The sequence below is a fragment of the Pseudophryne corroboree genome, chromosome 2, assembly GCF_028390025.1.
Source record: "Pseudophryne corroboree isolate aPseCor3 chromosome 2, aPseCor3.hap2, whole genome shotgun sequence".
Classification (NCBI taxonomy): domain Eukaryota; kingdom Metazoa; phylum Chordata; class Amphibia; order Anura; family Myobatrachidae; genus Pseudophryne; species Pseudophryne corroboree.
Window position 1 is genome coordinate 995,732,356 of NC_086445.1, and position 24,253 is coordinate 995,756,608.

Consider the following 24,253-nt stretch of genomic DNA (forward strand, 5'->3'; position numbering starts at 1 on the left):
ATGGTAACTTCCTGTTTACGATCCGCAGGATCCTTGAGGGTAGCTGTATCCTGGGAAGGCAGTGCCACCTTCTTGGATAAGCGTGTCAACCCCTTGTCTACTTTAGGCGAAGATTCCCATCGTATCCTGTCCTTTTGTGGGAAGGGATACGCCATAAGAATCCTTTTGGGAACTTGTAGTCTCCTGTCTGGAGATTCCCAAGCCTTTTTGCACAATTCGCTTAGCTCAAATGAGGATGGAAAGGTTATTTTAGGCTTTTTCTTTTTATACATGTGTACCCTCGTGTCAGTAATATGCAAAACCTCTTTAATAGCAATGATCATGTAACGAATACCTTTAGCCACTTTTGGCTGTAATTTTGCATCCTCATAGTCGACACTGGAATCTGAATCCGTGTCTGTATCTGTGTCAGTGATCTGGGATAATGTGCGTTTCTGAGACCCAGAAGGTCCCGGTGCCACTGGGACAGGCATGCTCTGACTACCTGACTGATCCCTAGCATCACTCTTGTGTAATCTCTTATCCAATAAATTTACATTAGCATTCAAGACATTCCACATATCCATCCAGTCCGGTGTCTGCGTTGCCGACGGCGACCTGACAATCATGCACTCCCCCTCCTCCTTAGGCGAGCCTTCATCGTCAAACATGTCGACAGGTTCCCCTTTAGGCCTTTTGGAGAGACAGAGAGAGAGTATCCCAGCACACACCCCAGCGCTATATGACCCCGGAGAAAAACACAATGTTTACCCAGTAGCGCTGCTGTAATGTATAATCGCCAATTATGTGCCCCCCCTCTACTTTAAAACCCTCTTTCACCGTGTGTCAAGCAGGGGAGAGTCCGGGGAGCTTCCTCTCAGCGGTGCTGTGGAGAGAAAATGGCGCTGGTGAGTGCTGAGGGAGAAGCCCCGCCCCCTCGGCGGCAGGCTTCAGTCCCGCTCAAACTTAATAAAATATGGCGGGGGCTCTTTTATATACATGTACAGTGCCCACCTGTACATGTATATAGTCATTTGCCATAGGAGAGGTATTCTATTGCTGCCCAGGGCGCCCGCCCTGCACCCTTACAGTGACCGGAGTGTGTGAGGTATATGGGAGCAATGGCGCACAGCTGCAGTGCTGTGCGTTACCTCAGTGAAGCACCCGAGGGCTTCTGCCGCCTCAGTAGTCTTCTTTCTTCGTTTCTTCCGGCTCTGTGAGGAGAATGGCGGCGCGGCTCTGGGATGAACGCCCAGGACGAACCTGTGTTCCACTCCCCCTGGAGCTAATGGTGTCCAGTAGCCGAGCAGCAGAGCCTATCATTTAAGTAGGTCTGCTCCTCTCTCCTCAGTCCCTCGATGCAGGGAGTCTGTTGCCAGCAGAGCTCCCTGAAAATAAGAAAAAAACCTAATAAAATGCTTTCTTAGCAGGAATCTCAGGAGAGCTCCCTGCAGTGCACCCATCTTCCTCTGGACACAGTCTAAACAACTGAGGTCTGGAGGAGGGGCATAGAGGGAGGAGCCAGTGCACACCCAGAGCCTAAAGTCTGTCTTAAAGTGCCCATGTCTCCTGCGGAGCCTGTCTATTCCCCATGGTCCTTACGGAGTCCCAGCATCCTCTAGGACGTTAGAGAGAGGATTTACCGGTAGGTAATTAAAATCCTATTTTTATAACCTTGTGGGAGAGGTACAATAAGTTGTCTTGTTTTCTTTTCAGACAAAGCACAGCTTCTGGAAATAGCTAAAGCGAATGCAGCTGCCATGTGTGTTAAGGCTGGAGTGCCATTGCCACTTAGCTTGAAGCCGATTACTACGCCTGCTGCACCCTCTGATGAAAAAATTACCCATAGGACTTATGGTGTTACAATACAAGAACTTACTGAGGTAAGTGATCATCGGTTTCTACATACAACATCAAACACCCAGTTAAAAGAGAGGACAACTAATCATTTATATCTAAATACAGTTATCTATTCTATTCACAACCCGTGAGGGCCTAATACAGACCTGATTGCTTTTGTGCGAAATCGCACAGTAGCCGATTATGGAACGACTGCGCATGCGTACGGATCGTAATGCGCACGCACAAGGCTAAACTGCAAAGAAACCCTGCGTGTTTTTTTTTTTTTTATTATTATTGCTAGGCGAACGCAGGCTGATTGACAGGAAGTGGGCATTTGGGGGTGGTAACTGGCCGTTTCCTGGGAGTGTCTAGAAAAACACGGACGTTCCCAAGCGTTTTCAGGGAGGGCGTGTGACGTCCGCTACAGCCCTGATCAGCCTGTTTGTATCGCACTGTAGGAGTAGGTCCTGGTCTACGCACAGACTGGAAAAATCATTCGATAGTGAGTTGCGAACGGATTTGCAGTTGACCGGCATTTGAAAAGCTTTGCGCACGGCGTACGCAGATTTGCACGGGGCGGTTTTTCACTCTATCTGGGCGGTGACTATCCAATCGCAAACCTCTGCAAATTCACAGAGAAGCGATGAGGTCTGAATTAGGCCATACATTCTACATAAGATAAAATTGATCATTGGTGAAACACTCGCATTCATTCTAAATCCTCACCAGATAAAAATACTCGATGTGATTTTTAAACTTTACTTGACAGATCCCGAAGGTTTATCTTTATGGGGCAAATTCAATTAGCCCGAGTTCCACACTGTGAAATCTCCCGTTAATAATGTGTATATCATGTGATGATAAAAAAAAAAAAAATTAAGCGTATTCAATTAGTAGCTTTAATTAATGGGCATTGTGCCGAAATTGGATATTTCTTCTGTTCGAACCATGTACTATGCTCCCCAATGAATTTGCCAATGAGGATAAGCAGATGTATAGCTTTTAGTGGCCGTAATCAAAGTATTGGCTGTTATGAGGTGACTCTTGGAGCTTAATTTTGCAACTCTTATTAATTAATGAAAAACGTGTATTTCAGCAACTGTTTAGAGTACTTTGGGGTACATTTAAATTATATGTTGTGATTTATGAGGATGTTTATACAAGTCAATAAAATATTAGGGCGATAAAAAATCCCTTCCCAAACAAAAAACTTATTTATTTATTTTTGTGGTAAAAAATGGGGAGTCAACTTGAATTACTCCCCAAAAGTCTTGTTTTTACCGCATGAATTTTTTGGGGGGCTAATCGTACTCCCCATTAAGTCTGCAAAAGTCACAGGTTAGGAGTCAGAAAGGCCTACAGGTTGTCTCCGATATCCAAAATGCTGCGACAGAAGTATATTGGTTATCGGATTTTTCCGTAGTTTGGGATATTTGCACACCATAATGAGAGATATTGGGGATAAGACCCAAGTCTAAACACAAAATGCATTTGTTTCATATATACATTATACACACAGGATCTGCAACTTGACAGGAAATCCCGCACTAAGAATATATTTAATATATTAATCTCAAGGGAATTATTCATTTGTATTGGTATTGTCTGTTCATATGGATGGTGTTTCCCTATCTGGAACATTAAGTCGGCGCTACCTACTGATTCAGTACATTCAGAAGAACGCTTGAATATGGGTGCGCTCATTCCCTTCCACAAAATAATATTGTGATATTTTTGTTTGCTTAAAATTTTATTTTATTTATATTAGCTTACTATTATGGGGTATATTCAGTGCTTGTCGGATACTTTATGAGCAACAGGCACACACAGCTCCTCCAGCCACTCAGGATTCGCAGGAAAACTGGTACAGGGGTGTAGTAAAGGGGGAGAGCCGCTATTGTACACAATCTGTGTCCTGAAAAAGACTAATATTCCGATGTCACACCGTGATATAACAGCTTGCATCCTCACTGGAGCTGTTGAGCTTGGGTGTGCTGTTCCCTTCTCTCTGTCTCCCTCTCACATACAGTAAGGGCAGGCTTGCTATTATTACATTACTTGTCTGTGTGTATGTGTTTACGGTCAACATGGAAAAACACCAATTATGCAGTGTAGGTCACACCAGATGCTCTCCCTCTACATCTGGTTCCATGTCATGTGAACAATGTAGCCAGTCCTCACAACTCAGTGAGGGGACTGAGGGGGAGGGTCAGGAGCCTTCCTGGCTAGGTGCCATATAATCCATGATGTCAGATATGTCATCTCAGGTCACTGCTAATACTCGGATAACTCAACAACTGCACCAGGCTGTTGCAGACCTAGCTGCAAGGGCAGATGTTACACAGTCTAGATCAGGACCACAAAACCGTGGGTTACCTGCTTTTCTCTCAGACTCTGATGAGGAGATACAGCAGGAGGGAGAGGAATTGGATCCTGTTACTGGGGACTTCTCTGACGTCCTAGTGGATGCTGGGAACTCCGTAAGGACCATGGGGAATAGCGGCCCCGCAGGAGACTGGGCACAACTAAGAAAGATTTAGGACTACCTGGTGTGCACTGGCTCTTCCCTCTATGCCCCTCCTCCAGACCTCAGTTAGAATTTTGTGCCCGGCCGAGCTGGATGCACACTAGGGGCTCTCCTGAGCTTCTAGAAAAGAAAGTATAAATTAGGTTTTTTATTTTCAGTGAGATCTGCTGGCAACAGACTCACTGCTACGAGGGACTGAGGGGAGAAGAAGCGAACCTACCTGCTTGCAGCTAGCTTGGGCTTCTTAGGCTACTGGACACCATTAGCTCCAGAGGGATCGAACACAGGCCCAGCCTCGGTCGTCCGGTCCCGGAGCCGCGCAGCCGCCCCCCTTGCAGAGCCAGAAGCAAGAAGACGTTCCTGGAAATCGGCGGCAGAAGACTTCGGTCTTCATTAAGGTAGCGCACAGCACTGCAGCTGTGCGCCATTGCTCCCCATGCACACTGCACACTCCGGTTACTGATGGGTGCAGGGCGCTGGGGGGGGGGCGCCCTGGGCTGCAATAAGAGTACCTTACTTGGCAAATTACCACATAATATAGTCATTAAGACTATATATGTGTAAAATCCCCTGCCATAACTTTCCATAAAGCGGGAGAAGTTTTGCCGAAAAAGGGGCGGAGCTATCTCCCTCAGCACATTGGCGCCATTTTCCCTCACAGCTCCGCTGGAAGGACGCTCCCCAGGCTCTCCCCTGCAGTTTCCAGACTCCATAGGGTAAAAAAGAGAGGGGGGGGCACTTAATTTAGGCGCAATCTATGTAATATTAGCAGCTATAGGGGAAAAATCACTGTGTGTAGTGTGAATCCCTGCATTATATAGCGCTCTGGTGTGTGCTGGCATACTCACTCTCTCTCTGTCTCCCCAAAGGACTTTGTGGGGTCCTGTCCTCAGTCAGAGCATTCCCTGTGTGTGTGCTGTGTGTCGGTACGGCTGTGTCGACATGTTGGATGAGGAAGGTTACGTGGAGGCGGAGCAGGTGCCGATAAATGTGATGTCGCCCCCTGCGGGGTCGACACCTGAATGGATGGACATGTGGAAGGAATTACGTGACAGTGTCAACTCCTTACATAAAAGGTTTGACGACATAACAGATGTGGGACAGCCGACTTCTCAGCTCGTGCCTGCCCAGGCGTCTCAAAAGCCATCAGGGGCTCTAAAACGCCCGCTACCTCAGAGGGCAGACACAGATGTCGACACGGATACTGACTCCAGTGTCGACGATGATGAGACTAGTGTACATTCCAATAGAGCCACCCGTTACATGATTACGGCAATGAAAAATGTGTTGCACATTTCTGATATTACCCCAGGTACCACAAAAAAGGGTATTATGTTTGGGGAGAAAAAACTACCAGTGGTTTTTCCCCCTTCGGATGAATTAAATGAAGTATGTGAAGAAGCGTGGACTTCCCCCGATAAGAAACTGGTAATTTCTAAAAAGTAACTAATGGCGTACCCTTTCCCGCCAGAGGATAGGTCACGTTGGGAGACATCCCCTAGGGTGGATAAAGCGCTCACACGCCTGTCAAAGAAGGTGGCACTACCGTCTCCGGACACGGCCGCCCTAAAGGAACCTGCTGATAGGAAGCAGGAGGCTATCCTGAAGTCTGTATATACACACTCAGGAATTATACTGAGACCGGCTATTGCTTCAGCATGGATGTGCAGTGCTGCAGCTGCATGGTCAGATTCCCTGTCGGAAAACATTGATACCCTAGACAGGGACACTATATTGCTAACCGTAGAGCATATTAAAGACGTTGTCTTATACATGAGAGATGCACAGAGGTATATTTGCCGGCTGGCATCTAAAATAAACGCAATGTCCATTTCTGCCAGGAGAGGATTGTGGACTCGGCAATGGACAGGTGATGCAGATTCTAAAAGGCACATGGAAGTTTTGCCTTACAAGGGTGAGGAGTTGTTTGGGGATGGTCTCTCGGACCTCGTTTCCACAGCAACAGCTGGGAAGTCAGCATTTTTACCCCATGTTCCCTCACAGCCAACGAAAGCACCGTATTATCAGGTACAGTCCTTTCGGCCCCAGAAAGGCAAGCGGGTTAGAGGCGCGTCCTTTCTGCCCAGAGGCAGAGGTAGAGGGAAAAAGCTGCACCATACAGCCAGTTTCCAGGAACAAAAGTCCTCCCCCGCTTCCTCTAAGTCCACCGCATGACGCTGGGGCTCCACAGGCGGAGCCAGGTACGGTGGGGGCCCGTCTCAAGAACTTCAGCAACCAGTCGGCTCGTTCACGGGTGGATCCCTGGATTCTACAGGTAGTATCTCAGGGGTACAAGCTGGAATTCGAGACGTTTCCCCCTCGCCGTTTCCTCAAATCTGCCTTGCCGACAGCTCCCCCGGACAGGGAGGCAGTGCTGGAGGCGATTCACAAGCTGTATTCTCAGCAGGTGATAATCAAGGTACCCCTCCTTCAACAAGGACGGGGTTACTATTCCACAATGTTTGTGGTACCGAAACCGTACGGTTCGGTGAGACCTATTTTAAATTTTAAATCTTTGAACACTTATATAAGAAGGTTCAAGTTCAAGATGGAATCGCTCAGAGCGGTGATTGCAAGCCTGGACGAGGGGGATTACATGGTGTCACTGGACATCAAGGATGCTTACCTGCATGTCCCCATTTACCCTCCTCACCAGGAGTACCTCAGATTTGTGGTACAGGACTGTCATTACCAATTCCAGACGTTGCCGTTTGGTCTGTCCACGGCACCGAGGGTATTTACCAAGGTAATGGCCGAAATGATGATACTCCTTCGGAAAAAGGGAGTTTTAATTATCCCGTACTTGGACGATCTCCTTATAAAGGCGAGGTCCAGGGAACAGTTGTTGATCGGAGTAGCACTAGCTCGGGAAGTGCTACAACAGCACGGCTGGATCCTGAATATTCCAAAGTCGCAGCTGGTTCCTACAACGCTCCTGGGGATGGTTCTGGACACAGAACAGAAAAAAGTGTTTCTCCCGGAGGAGAAGGCCAAGGAGTTATCGTCTCTAGTCAGAGATCTCCTAAATCCAAAACAGGTGTCGGTGCACCACTGCACGCGAGTCCTGGGAAAGATGGTGGCTTCTTACGAAGCAATTCCATTCGGAAGGTTCCATGCAATGATCTTTCAGTGGGATCTGTTGGACAAGTGGTCCGGGTCGCATCTTCAGATGCATCGGCTGATAACCCTGTCTCCAAGGGCCAGGGTGTCGCTACTGTGGTGGCTGCAGAGTGCTCATCTTCTAGAGGGCCGCAGATTCGGCATACAGGACTGGATCCTGGTGACCACGGATGCCAGCCTTCGAGGTTGGGGGACAGTCACACAGGGAAGAAACTTCCAAGGACTATGGACAAGTCAGCAGTGTTCGCAAATACGCGCTATAGCGCGTATTTTACCCGATAATTGACAGTGGTGACTCAAAAACAAACAAACCGCAGGGTCCCACAGGACGCGCTCTGACCAATCAGCAGCGCTGTCCTGTGCTGTCAGTCACTTTAACTCTTCAATGGCAGAGGAAGGGGAGGAGACCATGGAGAGTGATCTCCCGCTTTCCCCTCTCTGCTCTGCACGGGACCCGGAACGTCCAGTCCGCCGTATGTGGCAGGGGGCTGTCCACTCCGGCCGGGCATGAAGCTCTGCCACATCGGTTATCCGCAGGAGCCAGCGGAGGAAGCCATTTGCTGGGATCAAGACCGCGGAAGATGCAGCGGTAGGTGGCGGGACAGCAGGTAGCTGAGGGTGTGTGCTCTTGTGTGATAGAAAAGTGATGCGTGAGGGGATGATTGCTCCTTGTCAGCAGCTTGGCGAGATGGTCAGGGCAGTGCTGGCAGTGGCGTCTCCCTTGTGTGTGCTGGCCGGTAACAGCCATTCCCCTGACAGGAAGCATGCACTGTGCATTACAGTACATGGGGGTAGTGTGGAGGAGGCCAGTCAGCGGGTCTCATGTATTAATTCATTGTGTCAGCGGTTGTAGATCATCGTGTCATTCAAGCTAGTATATAGTGTATTGTATAAGGTTTAATGGCAATGTTTTTCTTATGTTAACTCTTGACTGCATTTTCGTCCAAAAAAAGGTGATTACTGCATATCAGTATGTTTTGAATGCAGTCCGTGGCCAGTGAGTCAAGCAGGTGGTGGCTGGGCTTGCTGGGGGGGGGGGTTCCCGTGGCATCTGGGGACGACGACTGAGGGTCTGAGGTGATGGCTGCAACTTGTAAGTGCTGTACCCGGTGCAAAGTGTATATCGTGCTGTACCCGGTGCAAAGTGTATATCGTGCTGTACCCGGTGCAAAGTGTATAACGTGCTGTACCCGGTGCAAAGTGTATAACGTGCTGTACCCGGTGCAAAGTGTATAACGTGCTGTACCCGGTGCAAAGTGTATAACGTGCGTTACCCGGTGCAATGAGTATAACGTGCGCTACCCGGTGCAAAGTGTATAACGTGCTGTACCCGGTGCAAAGTGTATAACGTGCTGTACCCGGTGCAAAGTGTATAACGTGCTGTACCCGGTGCAAAGTGTATAACGTGCGCTACCCGGTGCAATGAGTATAACGTGCGCTACCCGGTGCAAAGTGTATAACGTGCTGTACCCGGTGCAAAGTGTATAACGTGCTGTACCCGGTGCAAAGTGTATAACGTGCTGTACCCGGTGTAAAGTGTATAACGTGCGCTACCCGGTGCAAAGTGTATAGCGTGCGCTACCCGGTGCAAAGTGTATAACGTGCTGTACCCGGTGCAATGAGTATATAACGTGCTCTACATGTGTGGTGTAATGTGAATTGGTACTGTTATCTTGCCATGCTCTTTCCCCATGAAGCCACGCCCCTAAATTGTTGGTGCGCACTGTCCTTGATTTAGAGTATGGCATGGGGAGCACCAATTTACTGATTGCCAAAGGGCACTGAAATGTCTAGTTACAGCTCTGGGGCAGAGTGTCCTGTATGCTACACAGCCCAGCAGCACTGTCATCCCCTCCTCCCCCTCGCAATACTTTTGTAGTGTCCAAATGAAGTCTGTTTTTATATTTGAATAATTAATAAGATTAATATAAACCTTCATTCCGATGGGACCCAGAAAAGGACAGATAGGACCCCAATTTTTAAAAGTGAGGGGTCCGTGGGACCCACTTTTTTTTGGGCTCAGCGCGATCACTGGTCAGGAGACTTCAATACACATAAATATTCTGGAACTAAGGGCCATTTACAATGCCCTAAGTCAGGCAAGACCCCTGCTTCAACACCAGCCGGTGCTGATCCAGTCAGACAACATCACGGCGGTCGCCCATGTAAACCGTCAGGGCGGCACAAGAAGCAGGATGTCGATGGCAGAAGCCACAAGGATTCTCCGATGGGCAGAAAATCATGTGTTAGCACTGTCAGCAGTGTTCATTCCGGGAGTGGACAACTGGGAAGCAGACTTCCTCAGCAGGCACGACCTCCACCCGGGAGAGTGGGGACTTCATCCAGAAGTCTTCCAAATGATGGTACACCGTTGGGAAAGGCCACAGGTGGACATGATGGCGTCCCGCCTCAACAAAAAGCTAAAAAGATATTGCGCCAGGTCAAGGGACCCTCAGGCGATAGCTGTGGACGCTCTAGTGACACCGTGGGTGTACCAGTCGGTTTATGTGTTTCCTCCTCTGCCTCTCATACCCAAGGTACTGAGAATAATAAGAAGGAGAGGAGTAAGAACTATACTTGTGGTTCCGGATTGGCCAAGAAGAGCTTGGTACCCAGAACTTCAAGAAATGATCTCAGAGGACCCATGGCCTCTGCCGCTCAGACAGGACCTGCTGCAGCAGGGACCCTGTCTGTTCCAATACTTACTGCGACTGTGTTTGACGGCATGGCGGTTGAACGCCGGATCCTGAAGGAAAAGGGCATTCCGGAGGAAGTCATACCTACGCTGATTAAAGCTAGGAAGGAGGTGACCGCAAACCATTATCACCGCATATGGCGAAAATATGTTGCATGGTGTGAGGCCAGAAGGGCCCCAACGGAGGAATTTCAGCTGGGTCGATTTCTGCACTTCCTACAGTCAGGGGTGACTATGGGCCTCAAATTAGGTTCCATTAAGGTCCAGATTTCGGCTCTGTCGATTTTCTTCCAAAAAGAACTGGCTTCACTGCCTGAAGTTCAGACGTTTGTTAAAGGAGTGCTGCATATTCAGCCCCCTTTTGTGCCTCCAGTGGCACCTTGGGATCTCAACGTGGTGTTGGATTTCCTTAAGTCACATTGGTTTGAGCCACTTAAAACCGTGGAACTGAAATATCTCACGTGGAAAGTGGTCATGCTGTTGGCCTTGGCTTCGGCCAGGCGTGTGTCAGAATTGGCGGCTTTGTCATGTAAAAGCCCTTATCTGATTTTCCATATGGATAGGGCGGAATTGAGGACTCGTCCCCAATTTCTTCCTAAGGTGGTATCAGCTTTTCATTTGAACCAACCTATTGTGGTGCCTGCGGCTACTAAGGACTTGGAGGATTCCAAGTTGCTGGACGTAGTCAGGGCCCTGAAAATCTATGTTTCCAGGACGGCTGGAGTCAGGAAAACTGACTCGCTATTTATCCTGTATGCGCCCAACAAGCTGGGTGCTCCTGCTTCAAAGCAGTCTATTGCTCGCTGGATCTGTAGTACGATTCAACTTGCACATTCTGCGGCTGGACTGCCGCATCCTAAATCTGTAAAAGCCCATTCCACGAGGAAAGTGGGCTCTTCTTGGGCGGCTGCCCGAGGGGTCTCGGCTTTACAACTTTTCCGAGCTGCTACTTGGTCGGGTTCAAACACGTTTGCTAAGTTCTACAAGTTTGATACCCTGGCTGAGGAGGACCTTGCTTTTGCTCATTCGGTGCTGCAGAGTCATCCGCACTCTCCCGCCCGTTTGGGAGCTTTGGTATAATCCCCATGGTCCTTACGGAGTTCCCAGCATCCACTAGGACGTCAGAGAAAATAAGAATTTACTCACCGGTAATTCTATTTCTCGTAGTCCGTAGTGGATGCTGGGCGCCCATCCCAAGTGCTGATTGTCTGCAATACTTGTATATAGTTATTGCCTAACTAAAGGGTTATTGTTTAGAGCCATCTGTTGAGAGGCTCAGTTATTTTTCATACAGTTAACTGGGTATAGTATCACGAGTTATACGGTGTGATTGGTGTGGCTGGTATGAGTCTTACCCGGGATTCCGTAATCCTTTCCTTATTGTGTCAGCTCTTCCTGGCACAGTATCCTAACAGGTCTTGAGGAGGGGCATAGAGGGAGGAGCCAGTGCACACCAGGTAGTCCTAAATCTTTCTTAGTTGTGCCCAGTCTCCTGCGGAGACGCTATTCCCAATGGTCCTTACGGAGTTCCCAGCATCCACTACGGACTACGAGAAATAGAATTACCGGTGAGTAAATTCTTATTTACCCTTCTACACAGGGAGTTGACCCCTCATTCTTGCTATACTGGACGTGTTAAAACTCCCTGTAGAGGAAGCTGCGGCACAGCAGTTGTTTTTCTTTACACAGAACAAACTCAGTGTCACCTTTCCCTGATTCTGCAGAGTTAGATGACCTGTATAAATTAGCCTGGAAAAATCCAGATAAGAAATACCAAGTGTCAAGACTGTTTTTGCTCACTTTCCCATTTGCTCCTGAAGGCAGGAAACTCTGGGAAGAACCCCTGGCTGTTGATGTTTCAGTCTCTCGCCTATCTAAAAAGGCGGTACTACCAGCTCCGGGCTCCTTTACCATGAAGGACCCTGGGCATAGAAAAATAGAGACTACGCTGAAGTCTATCTACACAGCAGCAGGTATATCACAAAGATTGGTCATAGCAGGTTGTTGGATGACACATGCCATTCATACGTGGGCTACTCAGATTCAGGAGGGCCTCTCATGGAATATGTCCCTGGTCACTATGGTGACTCTCCTAAAACACATTCAGGACACTGCCCGCATCCTGTGTGACTCTGAAGGAGAGAGGCAATATTAATCTAGGATCACTGCTATGGCAGTGTCGGCGCGCAGAGCTTTGTGGTTACGTCAGTAGATAGCGGATGCAGAGTCCAAACGCAGTGTAGAGTCTCTCCCTTTTTCAGGGGATTGGCTCTTTGGGGTGGAGTTGGATACATGGATTTCAAAAGTTATGGCTGGGAAATCCACGGTACTCCCCCATACCCGGGGCCATCTGTCCAGTCCTTTCGGTCTCACAGATTTCGATTTAAGGCCAGAGGTGCCTCCAATGCGTCTAGAGGCAGCAGAGGTCCAGAAAGAAAGCCTGCAAGCACCAGCTCTCAGGAACAGACCCCCAGTTCTGCTTCAGCTAAGGCCTCAGCATGACAGTGCCCACCCATCCCGAGGGGATCTCGAGGTGGGATCTCAACGGCATCTCTTCAGCCGCGTCTGGTAGACTTCCTGCCAGGATACCTGGGTCAGAAATCTTGTTTCTCAGGGCTACAAGCTGGAGTTCGACAGTTCTCCACCCCAACGATTTTTCAAATCCAGCTTGCCAGCTTTGGAGGATACGCATGTTACGCTGCAACAGGCCTTCCAAAAGTTGGTCCAGTCCCACATCGTTGTTCCAGTACCAATACCGCAACACGGAAAGCGGTTTTACTCCAACCTGTTAGTGGTACCGAAGCCGTACGGTTCGGTAAGACCCATTTTGAATGTAAAATCCTTGAATCTTTACTTGAAGGTGTTCAAGTTCAAAATGGAAGAACAGGAATTCATGGTCTCCTTGGATATCAAGGATGCATACCTCCATATTCCGATTTGGCCGCCTCATCAGATGTACTTGCGGTTTGCCCTGCTGGACGATCACTTCCAATTCCAGGCACTGCCCTTCGGCCTGTCCACAGCTCCTAGGGTATTCACAAAGGTGATGGCAGAGATGATGTTCCAACTCCGGGTCCAGGGAGTCAGTGTTGTCCCTTAACTGGACGATCTTCTGCTAAAGGCATAATCCAAGGAGCTTTTATTGCCCCATATCAACTGCACTATCCAACTGTCACACTATGGGTGGATCCTCAACTTACTGAAGTCCCACCTGGAGCCGACTCAGCGGCTCCTGTTCCTGGGGATGTTGCTGGATACTGTGGCCCAGAAGGCGTTCCTACCAGAGGACAAGGCGAAAACACTTCAGGAGGTGGTCCGTGTGGTGCTCCGACCTCCTCGAGTGCCCATCCATCTTTGCATAAGATTGTTGGAAAAGATGGTCGACTCATACGAGGCGATACAGTATTGGAGGTTCCATGCCAGAACATTTCAATTTGATCTCCTGACGAAGTGGTACGGATCACATCTACAGATGCACCGGAGGTTTTCGGCTGTCACCTCAGGCCAGGATTTCCCTCCTGTGGTGGCAGCAGTCCTCCAATCCACTGGCAGGCCAGAGTTTCGGGATTCAGGATTGGACCCTCCTCACGACAGATGCGAGTCTAAGGGGATGGGGAGCTGTCACCAAAGGGGTGCAGCTCCAGGGCAGGTGGGCAGCCCACGAAAGCCTCCTTCCGATCAACATTCTGTAACTTCGGACTATCTACAATGCTCTGCTTCAGGCCTCTCCTCTGCTCGGGGATCACGCGATCCAGGTATAGTTGGACAACGCCATAGCAGTGGCGTATATCAGTTGATAAGGAGGGACAAAAAGCAGAGCCTGCATGCGAGAGGTGTCAGAGATCCTCCTCTGGGCGGAAAGAAATGCAAGAACTCGGTCAGCAATCTTAATTCCGGGTGTTGACAACTGGGAAGCGGACTTCCTGAGTCGCCACGATCTCCGCCCGGGGAAGTAGGGTCCCAACCAGCAGGTGTTCCAGCATGTCATCAACCGGTGGGGCTGCCCGCAGATAGGCATGATGGCTTTTCGTCTCAACAAGAAACTTCCCTGGTATTGCTCGCGAACCAGGGACCCTCAGGCGAGGCAGTGGATGCACTGTCGTCACCTTGGCCTTACCGGCTGGTCTACCTGTTTCCTCCGATTCCGTTGCTCCCAAGGGTACTAAAGCAAATCAGGAATCTGTGTTCAGACAATTCTGATTGCCCTGGATTGGCATCGGAGGGTGTGGTACGCAGATCTTCTGGACATAGAAAACCAGCAATTTGAAACACTGTCATACACCACAAGCGCTAAGATGAGATATCACCATAACGTCCCTTTTAGGCTGAGTGACGGATCCTTTCCTCTCAGGTGTATCTCCCATTCAGGTAAACAACCATAGGAATCCCAGGTGTGGATATCCTAAAAAAGATAAAATAACAAAAACAACCAATGTGTAGTACGTAATGTCAAAACCTATTGATATACATATGATGCCTTTTAGATGATTGAAATGAATTCAGAGCGTACCCCACTCACACTAAAAGTGGAAGTATAAAACACATCAAGGTTTCTTTTATAGAGGTAACCTTCATTTATTCATATGGCAGCCGGTGTATCAGAAATGGGGTCTCACTCAAACTCAATAGTAAATTGTGATAATTCCCTGAAGCGGGCAGGAGATGCGTACCCCAACACTCACACTCTATAAGTGGTCTGTAAACATATAAAGGTATCTTTCTCTCCTTCAAGGGTAATCCAAAAATCGCGTACCACAACTCACAATTTGGAGAACTGTATGACTCCTATCAAGGTATCTTTCAATTTTCATATGATGACAACTGGGAATTTCTAGTGTAGTTTCCCGGCATAAGTCATAAAGGAATAGAAACAAACCAATGTGTAACAGATCACATATGTCAAACACTTTAAGTGTATAGCAGTTTCTTAATGGTTGAATATGCACGGGATTCAAACACACTTCAAAAGGTGTAAGCTAATGCGTACCCCAACACTCACACTCTAGAGGTGGGTGGTAAACTCATAAAGGTATCTTTTAGTTCTCCCAGAGTAATAGATGATAATTCAATGTTGCGTACCCCAACTCACAGTTTGATGTGTTAGAGGACTCCTATCAAGGTATCTTTGGGCTTCAGATGACCGGTGCAGCTTATGTATTTAAATCATGTATTTTTCCGTTAGCCCCCAAAAAAAGAGAATGGCAATGCTCATACCAAAGTAGGTAAAAAAGGGGGTTACAGATTTTATTTAACAATACATGCCATTAAAATACACGCATGGAAAACCATGCATAATGGTACATAAGATAGATGGAGACAAATGGATAAAAACGGCAAAGAGAGATGGTAAACTCTTGCAAAAAAAAAGAAAAAATTAAAAAAATTGGGAAGCAGAATACAATATTAAAAAATCCGGATAAGATAGCTACTCACACTCCTGTTAATCGACGCGTTTCAGCCCACATCTGGGCCTTTATCAAGATCTTGATAAAGGCCCAGATGTGGGCTGAAACGCGTCGATTAACAGGAGTGTGAGTAGCTATCTTATCCGGATTTGCAAGAGTTTACCATCTCTCTTTGCCGTTTTTATCCATTTGTCTCCATCTATCTTATGTACCATTATGCATGGTTTTCCATGCGTGTATTTTAATGGCATGTATTGTTAAATAAAATCTGTAACCCCCTTTTTTACCTACTTTGGTATGAGCATTGCCATTCTCTTTTTTTTGGGGCTAACGGAAAAATACATGATTTAAATACATAAGCTGCACCGGTCATCTGAAGCCCAAAGATACCTTGATAGGAGTCCTCTAACACATCAAACTGTGAGTTGGGGTACGCAACATTGAATTATCATCTATTACTCTGGGAGAAATAAAAGATACCTTTATGAGTTTACCACCCACCTCTAGAGTGTGAGTGTTGGGGTACGCATTAGCTTACACCTTTTGAAGTGTTTGAATCCCGTGCATATTCAACCATTAAGAAACTGCTATACACTTAAAGTGTTTGACATATGTGATCTGTTACACATTGGTTTGTTTCTATTCCTTTATGACTTATGCCGGGAAACTACACTAGAAATTCCCAGTTGTCATCCTCATATGAAAATTGAAAGATACCTTGATAGGAGTCATACAGTTCTCCAAATTGTGAGTTGTGGTACGCGATTTTTGGATTACCCTTGAAGGAGAGAAAGATACCTTTATATGTTTACAGACCACTTATAGAGTGTGAGTGTTGGGGTACGCATCTCCTGCCCGCTTCAGGGAATTATCACAATTTACTATTGAGTTTGAGTGAGACCCCATTTCTGATACACCGGCTGCCATATGAATAAATGAAGGTTACCTCTATAAAAGAAACCTTGATGTGTTTTATACTTCCACTTTTAGTGTGAGTGGGGTACGCTCTGAATTCATTTCAATCATCTAAAGGCATCATATGTATATCAATAGGTTTTGACATTACGTACTACACATTGGTTGTTTTTGTTATTTTATCTTTTTCATGATATCCACACCTGGGAATCCTATGGTTGTTTACCTGAATGGGAGATACACCTGAGAGGAAAGGATCCGTCACTCAGCCTAAAAGGGACGTTATGGTGACATCTCATCTTAGCGCTTGTGGTGTATGACAGTGTTTCAAATTGCTGGTTTTCTATTTCTTGATTTAAATGTAATGACATTTATTCTGAAATCTGTTACATCCGAGCAGCTTAGCGCCAGTTAGGACCATCCTGACACATTTTGTTTCCGTATTAAGATCTTCTGGACATGTCCGTTGAAGACCCTTGACCTCTGCAACTAATAAGTGATCTTCTTCAACAGGGACCGCTCGTCTACCCGCACTTACAGCGACTTCGTTTGACGGCATGGCGGTTGAGCGGAACATCCTAGCTCACAAGGGCCTTTCCAAAAAGGTTATTGCTACCATGGTTCAGGCAAGAAAACCTGTGACGTTAAAACACTGTCATCATATCTGGAGAAGATATGTCTCTTAGTGCGATGAGCGCACGTATACGCCTGCTGAGTTTCACTTGGGTAGTTTCTTACGTTTCCTGCAGGCTGGTGTGGATAAAGGCTGGTTTCCATTAAGGTCCAGATTTCAGCCCCCTCCATTCTCTTTCAGAAGAAATTGGCAGTGTTGCCAGAAGTTTAGATATTCTTGCAAGGGGTACTCCACATACCGTCACCTTTTGTGCCGCCTACGGCACCCTGGGATCTGACTGTAGTGTTGGATTTTCTACAGTCCTCCTGGTTTGAACTTCTGATGACGGTGGAAGACAAGTACCTAACGTGTTAAATGGTGATGTTACTGTCCCTGGCTTCTGCTTGATGTGTCCCAGAATTGAGGGCCTTGTCATGTAAAAGTCCCTATTTGGTCTTTTACGAGGACAGAGCAGAGTTCCGGAGTCGGCAGCAGTTCCTGCCGAAGGTTGTCTCTGCGTTTCACTTGATTCCGTCCAGTACTGGCACTTCTGCTCCTCCGGAGGCATTGGATGCAGTGCGAGCCTTGAAGAGCTATGTCAAGAGGACGGCACAATCAGAAAGACTGATTCTATGTTCATGCTTTATGATGCACAGAAAAAGGGTTGTCCTGCTTCAAAGCAGTCCATTACTCGTTGAATTAGGCTTACTATTCAACAAGCCTATGTGTCGGCAGCCTTACCTGTTCCACAGTCTCTGAAGGCCCACTCTACGAGATCAGTGGGTTCTTCCTGGGCGGCTGACCATGGAGTCTCGGCCTTACAACTTTGCTGAGCGGTTACCTGGTCGGGGAAGAACACTTTTGTGAAGTTCTACAAGTTTGATACCCTGGCCAAAGAAGATACCCAGTTTGGGCAGGCGGTGCTGCAGCAGTCTCTGCACGTTCCCGACCGTTCTGGAAGCTTTGGGACGTCCCCATCGTACTAGATTCCCCAATATCCCTTATGGATGCTAGAGAGAGTAGGATTTTAATTACCTACCGGTAAATCCTTTCCTCGTAGTCCATAAGGGATATTGGGCACCCGCTTCAGTGCGTTGACTTTTCTGCAGGTTCTTGTTATGTGGTTACCTGTTCACCTGTTGTTGTTACAAGACGTTGCTGGTTGTTATATGTTAAGTGGTGTGCTGGTGTGGGAATCTCGCCACTCTTTGTTATCATATTTCCTTCTCTCATATGTCCTTTCTCCTTTGGCCACGTTTTTACCTATAACTGCCTGTGGGAGGAGGCATAGAGGGGAGGAGCCAGCACACCCAGTTGAAGAAATTTATAGTACACTGGATCCTTTGGACCCCGTCTATACCCCATCGTACTAGATTCCCCAATATCCCTTATGGAGTATGAGAAAAGGATTTACCGGTAGGTAATTTAAATCTTATTTTCATGATTTCAGATTTGGGAGACTTAACCTGTATTTGGAGAATCTATAACAAGATATGTCAGACATTTTGTTCTAACCGTGTCTGAGTTGTAAAATTTTACTTTACTATCTTTAACATTGTTATTTAAACTCAGGTAGGTGTAAATCGGTTATATCTGAGTTCTACGTTTTGTTAACAAAGACTTGCTTTAGAAATGACCTATTTATAAAAAACAAAACAAAAAACCCCCTGAATCTCTGCGTTAGATTATTTCACTTTACTTAAATAAAGGATAGAAATGTGCAATTTAAAGTTCTGTCAATCGTACTTGTTCTTCCGTATCTGCGCTACACTGGGAAAAAAAATTTGCGTAGTTTTAGTGCAGTTTTCCGGAATTTCTAAATGTGTTTATACATTTCTATCCTTTATGGCAGTACGGATGGTGTAATGGTTAGCATTACTACCTCACAGCACTGAGGTCATGGGTTCGATTCCCACCATGGCTCTAACTGTGCGGAGTTTGTATATTCTCCCCGTATTTGCGTGGGTTTCCTCCGGGTACTCCGGTTTCCTCCCACAATCCAAAAATATACTGGTAGGTTAATTGGCTTCCAACAAAATTAACCCTAGCGTGAATGTGTCTGTGTACATGTGATAGGGAATATAGAGTGTAAGCTCCACTGGGGCAGGGACTGATGTGAATGGGCAAATATTCTCTGTACAGCGCTGCGGAATATGTGTGCGCTATATAAATAACTGGTAATAAATAAATAAATAATATCACTGTTTGTGTAGCTTTACCTTAGTGCAGTTATTTCTCCACACCAACTAATGAGTTGGTGTTTCTATGTTAAATTCTCTATTTCTATGTTCAATTCTATGAGTAATTACTAGAACATCTAAATATAAATTATTAGAAAAAGTTGGCCTGTTTACTTTATTTTATATTGTGATTACATCCTTTTTTTTTTTTTTTTTGTTTCTTTTAAAGAAATGTAAGCAAATTGCGCAGAGCAAAGAAGACGATGTGATTGTGAATAAGCCTCATGATTCTGATGAGGAGGAAGGAGATCAACCTTTTTATAATCATCCATTTAAAGTCAGTGACCATAAACCGATTTCCTTTAGCTTAATGGTAAGTAGATGTACTCGTCCGACATCTAATTCAGTGCTTCTCAAACTTGGTTCTCAGGGCAGCCTTATAAAGGGGCGTCACTAGTGCTGGTGACATTCTGTACGCCAATAGGGCCTCCGCACGTGCCCAAGGGCTGTGGCCTTGTGAGAAGGGGCATGGTCTCACGTCACTCCCCTGATGACATCACGCATGATAATATCAGAGCGCAGCACCAGGGAGACTGTCACTGAGGAGGAGCCAGCATTTTGGTTTCACCTCCTCGGAGGATGACCCCCTTCTGCAGTCTGCACCCACCCCCTAATGTCTTCTCTACCCTAGCAGTCTATTTTTTTTTTCTCTTTTTAAATTAGTTTTATGGATTTGTAGTGTACATACTCACATACAATACATCCAGATGCCCAAATGAACAAATAAGCTTACCTCTTCATAAATTATTACATTAAATATAGTTTTAGGGAAAATACCAGTATACAAAATGAACAAATACACTTCAATGCTATAGATTCACTAAGACAAAATACCATGTTTTAAAGGTAAACGTGCTTGAGAACAGGTGACTTAAGGCTCTTTCAGAAGTAATTACCCAGCTTTAACCTGTCTTGGGTTGAAGGCAGGGTTACTCATTTAACACATGGGTGATGACCCTTCACACTGGACGGGAGCCTTCCATTGACCTAAGTCTTCTGCCATTCAGTGGGCGCTTGGAGATGATGTCATGCCGGCCAGTCAGTTTCTTCTAGGCACTACCCGGGTCATCAAGACATGGGTTGCACCTTTCAGGGTCATCTACCTGGGTTGCAAGTCCTGGGAAAAACCTTGCTAGTGAGCAGGGTCGCAGACCCGGTGCTCTCAACCTGGGTAGGCCCTTTCAGACATATGCTGGACCCAGGTCGATGTGCTTTCACAAGCAAATACCTGGGTTTTAGGCTTGCGTCTGAAAGGGGTATTAAGTAGTATCTCAGTCTTTTTGCTCTAACCATCAGTGCTTAAAGCTTGGACTGTGAGTGCGCTTCTAGGGCAGAGTTTGAGAAACACTGGTGTAATGTATCATGAATATTATATGTACTAAGTATTTAAGAAAGAATAGATGTTCATTTTGTTATATTTTAAAAACAAATGAAAACCTGACCCTCTGTTTTTTTTGGTCATGTATAACTGCACTAGGTTCATATACTTGATATGTCTGTCCTTGGAAGAACATTGGCCCAAATGTATGAAGCCTTAGAAAGTGATAAAGTTGAGACGGATAAATTGAGAGAAATGACCAGCCAATCCGCTTCCTAACTGCCATGTTACAGGCTGTGTTTGATAAATGACCGATAGGAACCTGATTGGCTGGTCATTTATCTCTTTATCCGTCTCCACTTTATCACTTTTTAAGGCTTCATATATTTTGGCCAATATGATTAATTTGGTATAATTCTGTGGAATTGCACAAACTGATAACTGAAGTCCTGCTAGAGCTTAGTGTTTGCTGGGCTACTGCCACCTAGTGTTCCTGCTAAAGAGCGAGAGGTTAAAAAAACAAAAGACTTAGTGGGCCGAGGTTTATTAAACCTTCTAAAGAGGAGATGTTGCCCATAGCAACCAGCTTTTAGGTTTAATTTTATAGGCTGTACTAGATAAATGATGGAATCTGATGAGTTGCTTTGCGGACAACGTCTTCACTGGTCCTGTTTAGAAGGTTTGATACATCATCTCCGTGTTTCATGAGTCACATGAGGAAGTCATAGCAAGTGTTAAGTGTTCGCCAATAGCATCCAGTCAATTTACATTTACATTTATAAGACAAACTTTGGGCCTATAGCGAGTGAAACACTCTGTAGAAAAAGGATAGGGTACGTGGTTTTCAGCAAATTTTTTTGTGAAATAGGAAATGTATTTAATGTGATTCTCCCCCCCCCCCCCCCCCCCCCCGGTGTTTTAAAAAAAGTTTTGAATACTTTAGCTCCCATCTACTAGTCCTAAAACCCCTCTCCCATCAATACAACACCACCTTGTACCTATCCCACACCAGTTACACCTCCAGGTACCTGTCCCACACCATTTAACCCATTACTGAGCTTTTCAGAGACTTTCACCTGAAAACTGACATGTTTTTATTGTCCAAATTATTCTATTTAAACCCCCCTCCCATGTGAATGATTAGTCAATAGTAGGGGTACATCAGAGGTCTGCACTGTGTCCTAAAGGTGGATATACACTGTCATATCTGCCCAATCTTCTCGGTTGGAACAAAATTCTGGTGATGTATGGGAGCGGGATCGGTATGTGATGTATGGGAGCGGGCTCGGTGGCGAGGTTTGCTCGCCACAGGTTCTATTCTCCCTCTATGGGTGTTGAGGACATCCACAGAGGGGGAATCGCCAACCTCGCCGGTATTCCAGCAGCTGTATGGTGACCCTTTCGGGATCCCGCCGTCTGTATTAAGGCAGCCGGAATCCTGACGAACCGTATGCTAACCGTGTACCATGGGATCAACTGCCAATTGACCATGTGCTCCCAAACACTGGAAAACAGACAAAATGGATGTACAGAACAACTGGTTAAATATGCTTGACTTAACTAATCTATCCTAATTACCATTTTTGCCAATTTTCCTGCTTTTGGGTGCAAATGGATGATTGTCATTTATGGTACCAAATGTTTGCTGAAAACCAGAAAGATTGGACAGATAGGGAGAATGGAAATGTTTGTAAAGTCGGTTGGGGGTCTGTTTTTTCCTGTCTGTTAAATAGGAAAAAACAGACACGCAAGTGACTTTTCAAACAATTGAATACCGCCCTAATCTTGTAGTGTGTATCCAGCTTTAAATAATTTTTTCATGCCGCATCTATTGCTCAGGGGGGTGCATGCAAAAATACGTGACTTTACTCCATACAATGCGAGTTTGGAATCAAATTGCTAATTAAATTTGCACTGCAAATTCGCTCTGATAATGGCTCGCAGGACCCAACTCGCACCTAATTGATTTGACCTCAGAGTGTAAAACTGTATAGTAAGATTTGACTCCAGCCTTTTAGGACAGATGTTTGGTTGGAGCCATATTGGCCTTTATTGAGGAATATGGGCCAAATTCAATGCGAAAAACGCAAATTTACTGTGAAATGCGAAAAGCACCTATTTGTCCGCGAAAACGGATTTGCGCTAATTTTACAGCAAATTTCAGTTTACCAACTCTGAGCAGGTGATAATCTTCGTGAAAATCCCTATATTAAGTTAAAAATGGCGGAATTTGGTTGATAACCCCTGGGACACCTCCGTGAGTGACTAATTAGGCACGTAGAAGTTTTTCGTTATTTTTAATTGGCCAACAACTACTTTTTTTTTGTGGTGTATACATGCAAAATGATGGATTTTGAGGTACAAGGTATGGGACAGGTATATTGGGGCACTTTTTATGAGTGGGACAAGTGTTTTTAGACTTGCAGGTGGAAGTAATCGGTCTGTTCTTCCCCCCTCCTCCCCCCCCCCCCCTTTTTTTTTTGTCCCCTAAAATTACCCAAATATATACTATTACCAGTTTTATTATTTGGGTTTTATAGGGCTCCACCGCACTTAATGAGAGCACTTAGTTTGCTGTGGGGGGAAAAATCGCTTCCTAAAAAAAATTTTTTTTTACTGTTTAGAAAAATGCATATAACAGCCATTTGACCCAATTTAAGTACCAGAAATTCTTTAACAAATAATTAACTTCCATACTATTATCCAATGTTAGTTTAGCTTTTTTGGGGGGAGGGGGGTACAGGCAAATTTACAAAATCTTTACTTTTGGCTCCAATTTTTGTGGCATCCCATTTCCGAGATTATGTAATTGAATACGCAGTACAGTATTTTTGTGTCAAAAAAGACACTAATACTGTGAAAACGGCAAGCACTGTAAATTACTGCGATTTCGCCACTGATTGAATTTGCCCCTATGTCTGCACACAGCACCTAAAATACAAAGCATTACTAGTTGGTGGATTGCGCCTAAGGCCTAACGTTTACAGAACTGGCTAGCCCTTCTTACAACTATAAGTCAAGACAGCTTAGGAAAGAGCAGACGGGCCGCTCACAAGGACCGCTCGATCTGGTCTCCCTGGTATAAATCAAAAGGGGGCTCGTGTTGAAAGGCTTGGAGTCTTCCTCCATTGTTTCCTTCCCTTCTCCTTTTGTCTTTGACCTTGCTGTATACTGACCTTGCATGTATTCTGCCACTTTGTGCACTCTGTAAGGCAGGCATTCCCAACCACGGTCCTCAAGGCACACCAACAGTGCAGGTTTTAGTGATATCCAGGCTGCAGCACAGATGGTTGAATCGAAATAACTGAGCAACTAATTAAGTCACCTGTGCTGAAGCCTGGATATCACTAAAATCTGCACTGTTAGTGTGCCTTGAGGACCGTGGTTGGGAATGCCTGCTGTAATGTGATATTGTACTGGTTGGTATATGCTCGTTTTCTGCACTCTGGCGCGCTGTTCTGGATAACTGCCTCCCTCCCCACATGCTTCCTCATCTCCTCTAAGGGGCGGTATACAGTAGCTGGTCTTTTTCTTTGACCTTTTGTAGATTTAAAATTGCTATAGTAATGGCCTGAAAATAAAAATTCACTGCCCCTCCA

The 24,253-nt window shown here is 46.0% G+C and overlaps 1 protein-coding gene across 9 annotated transcripts in view; it reads left to right on the forward strand.

The window, feature by feature from the left end:
• SON (SON DNA and RNA binding protein) overlaps window positions 1–24,253 on the forward strand; it is a 331,417-nt gene that overhangs the window by 167,153 nt on the left and 140,011 nt on the right. For all 9 annotated transcript variants that reach the window (XR_010241576.1, XR_010241575.1, XR_010241577.1 and 6 more), the window contains exons 4-5: window positions 1,696–1,862; window positions 19,506–19,649. Coding sequence is in view for 4 of the 9 variants with exons in the window: in XM_063956485.1 (XP_063812555.1) it covers window positions 1,696–1,862; window positions 19,506–19,649 (311 nt within the window). In the remaining 5 variants the exon portion in view is untranslated. The remainder of the gene's footprint in view (window positions 1–1,695; window positions 1,863–19,505; window positions 19,650–24,253) is intronic.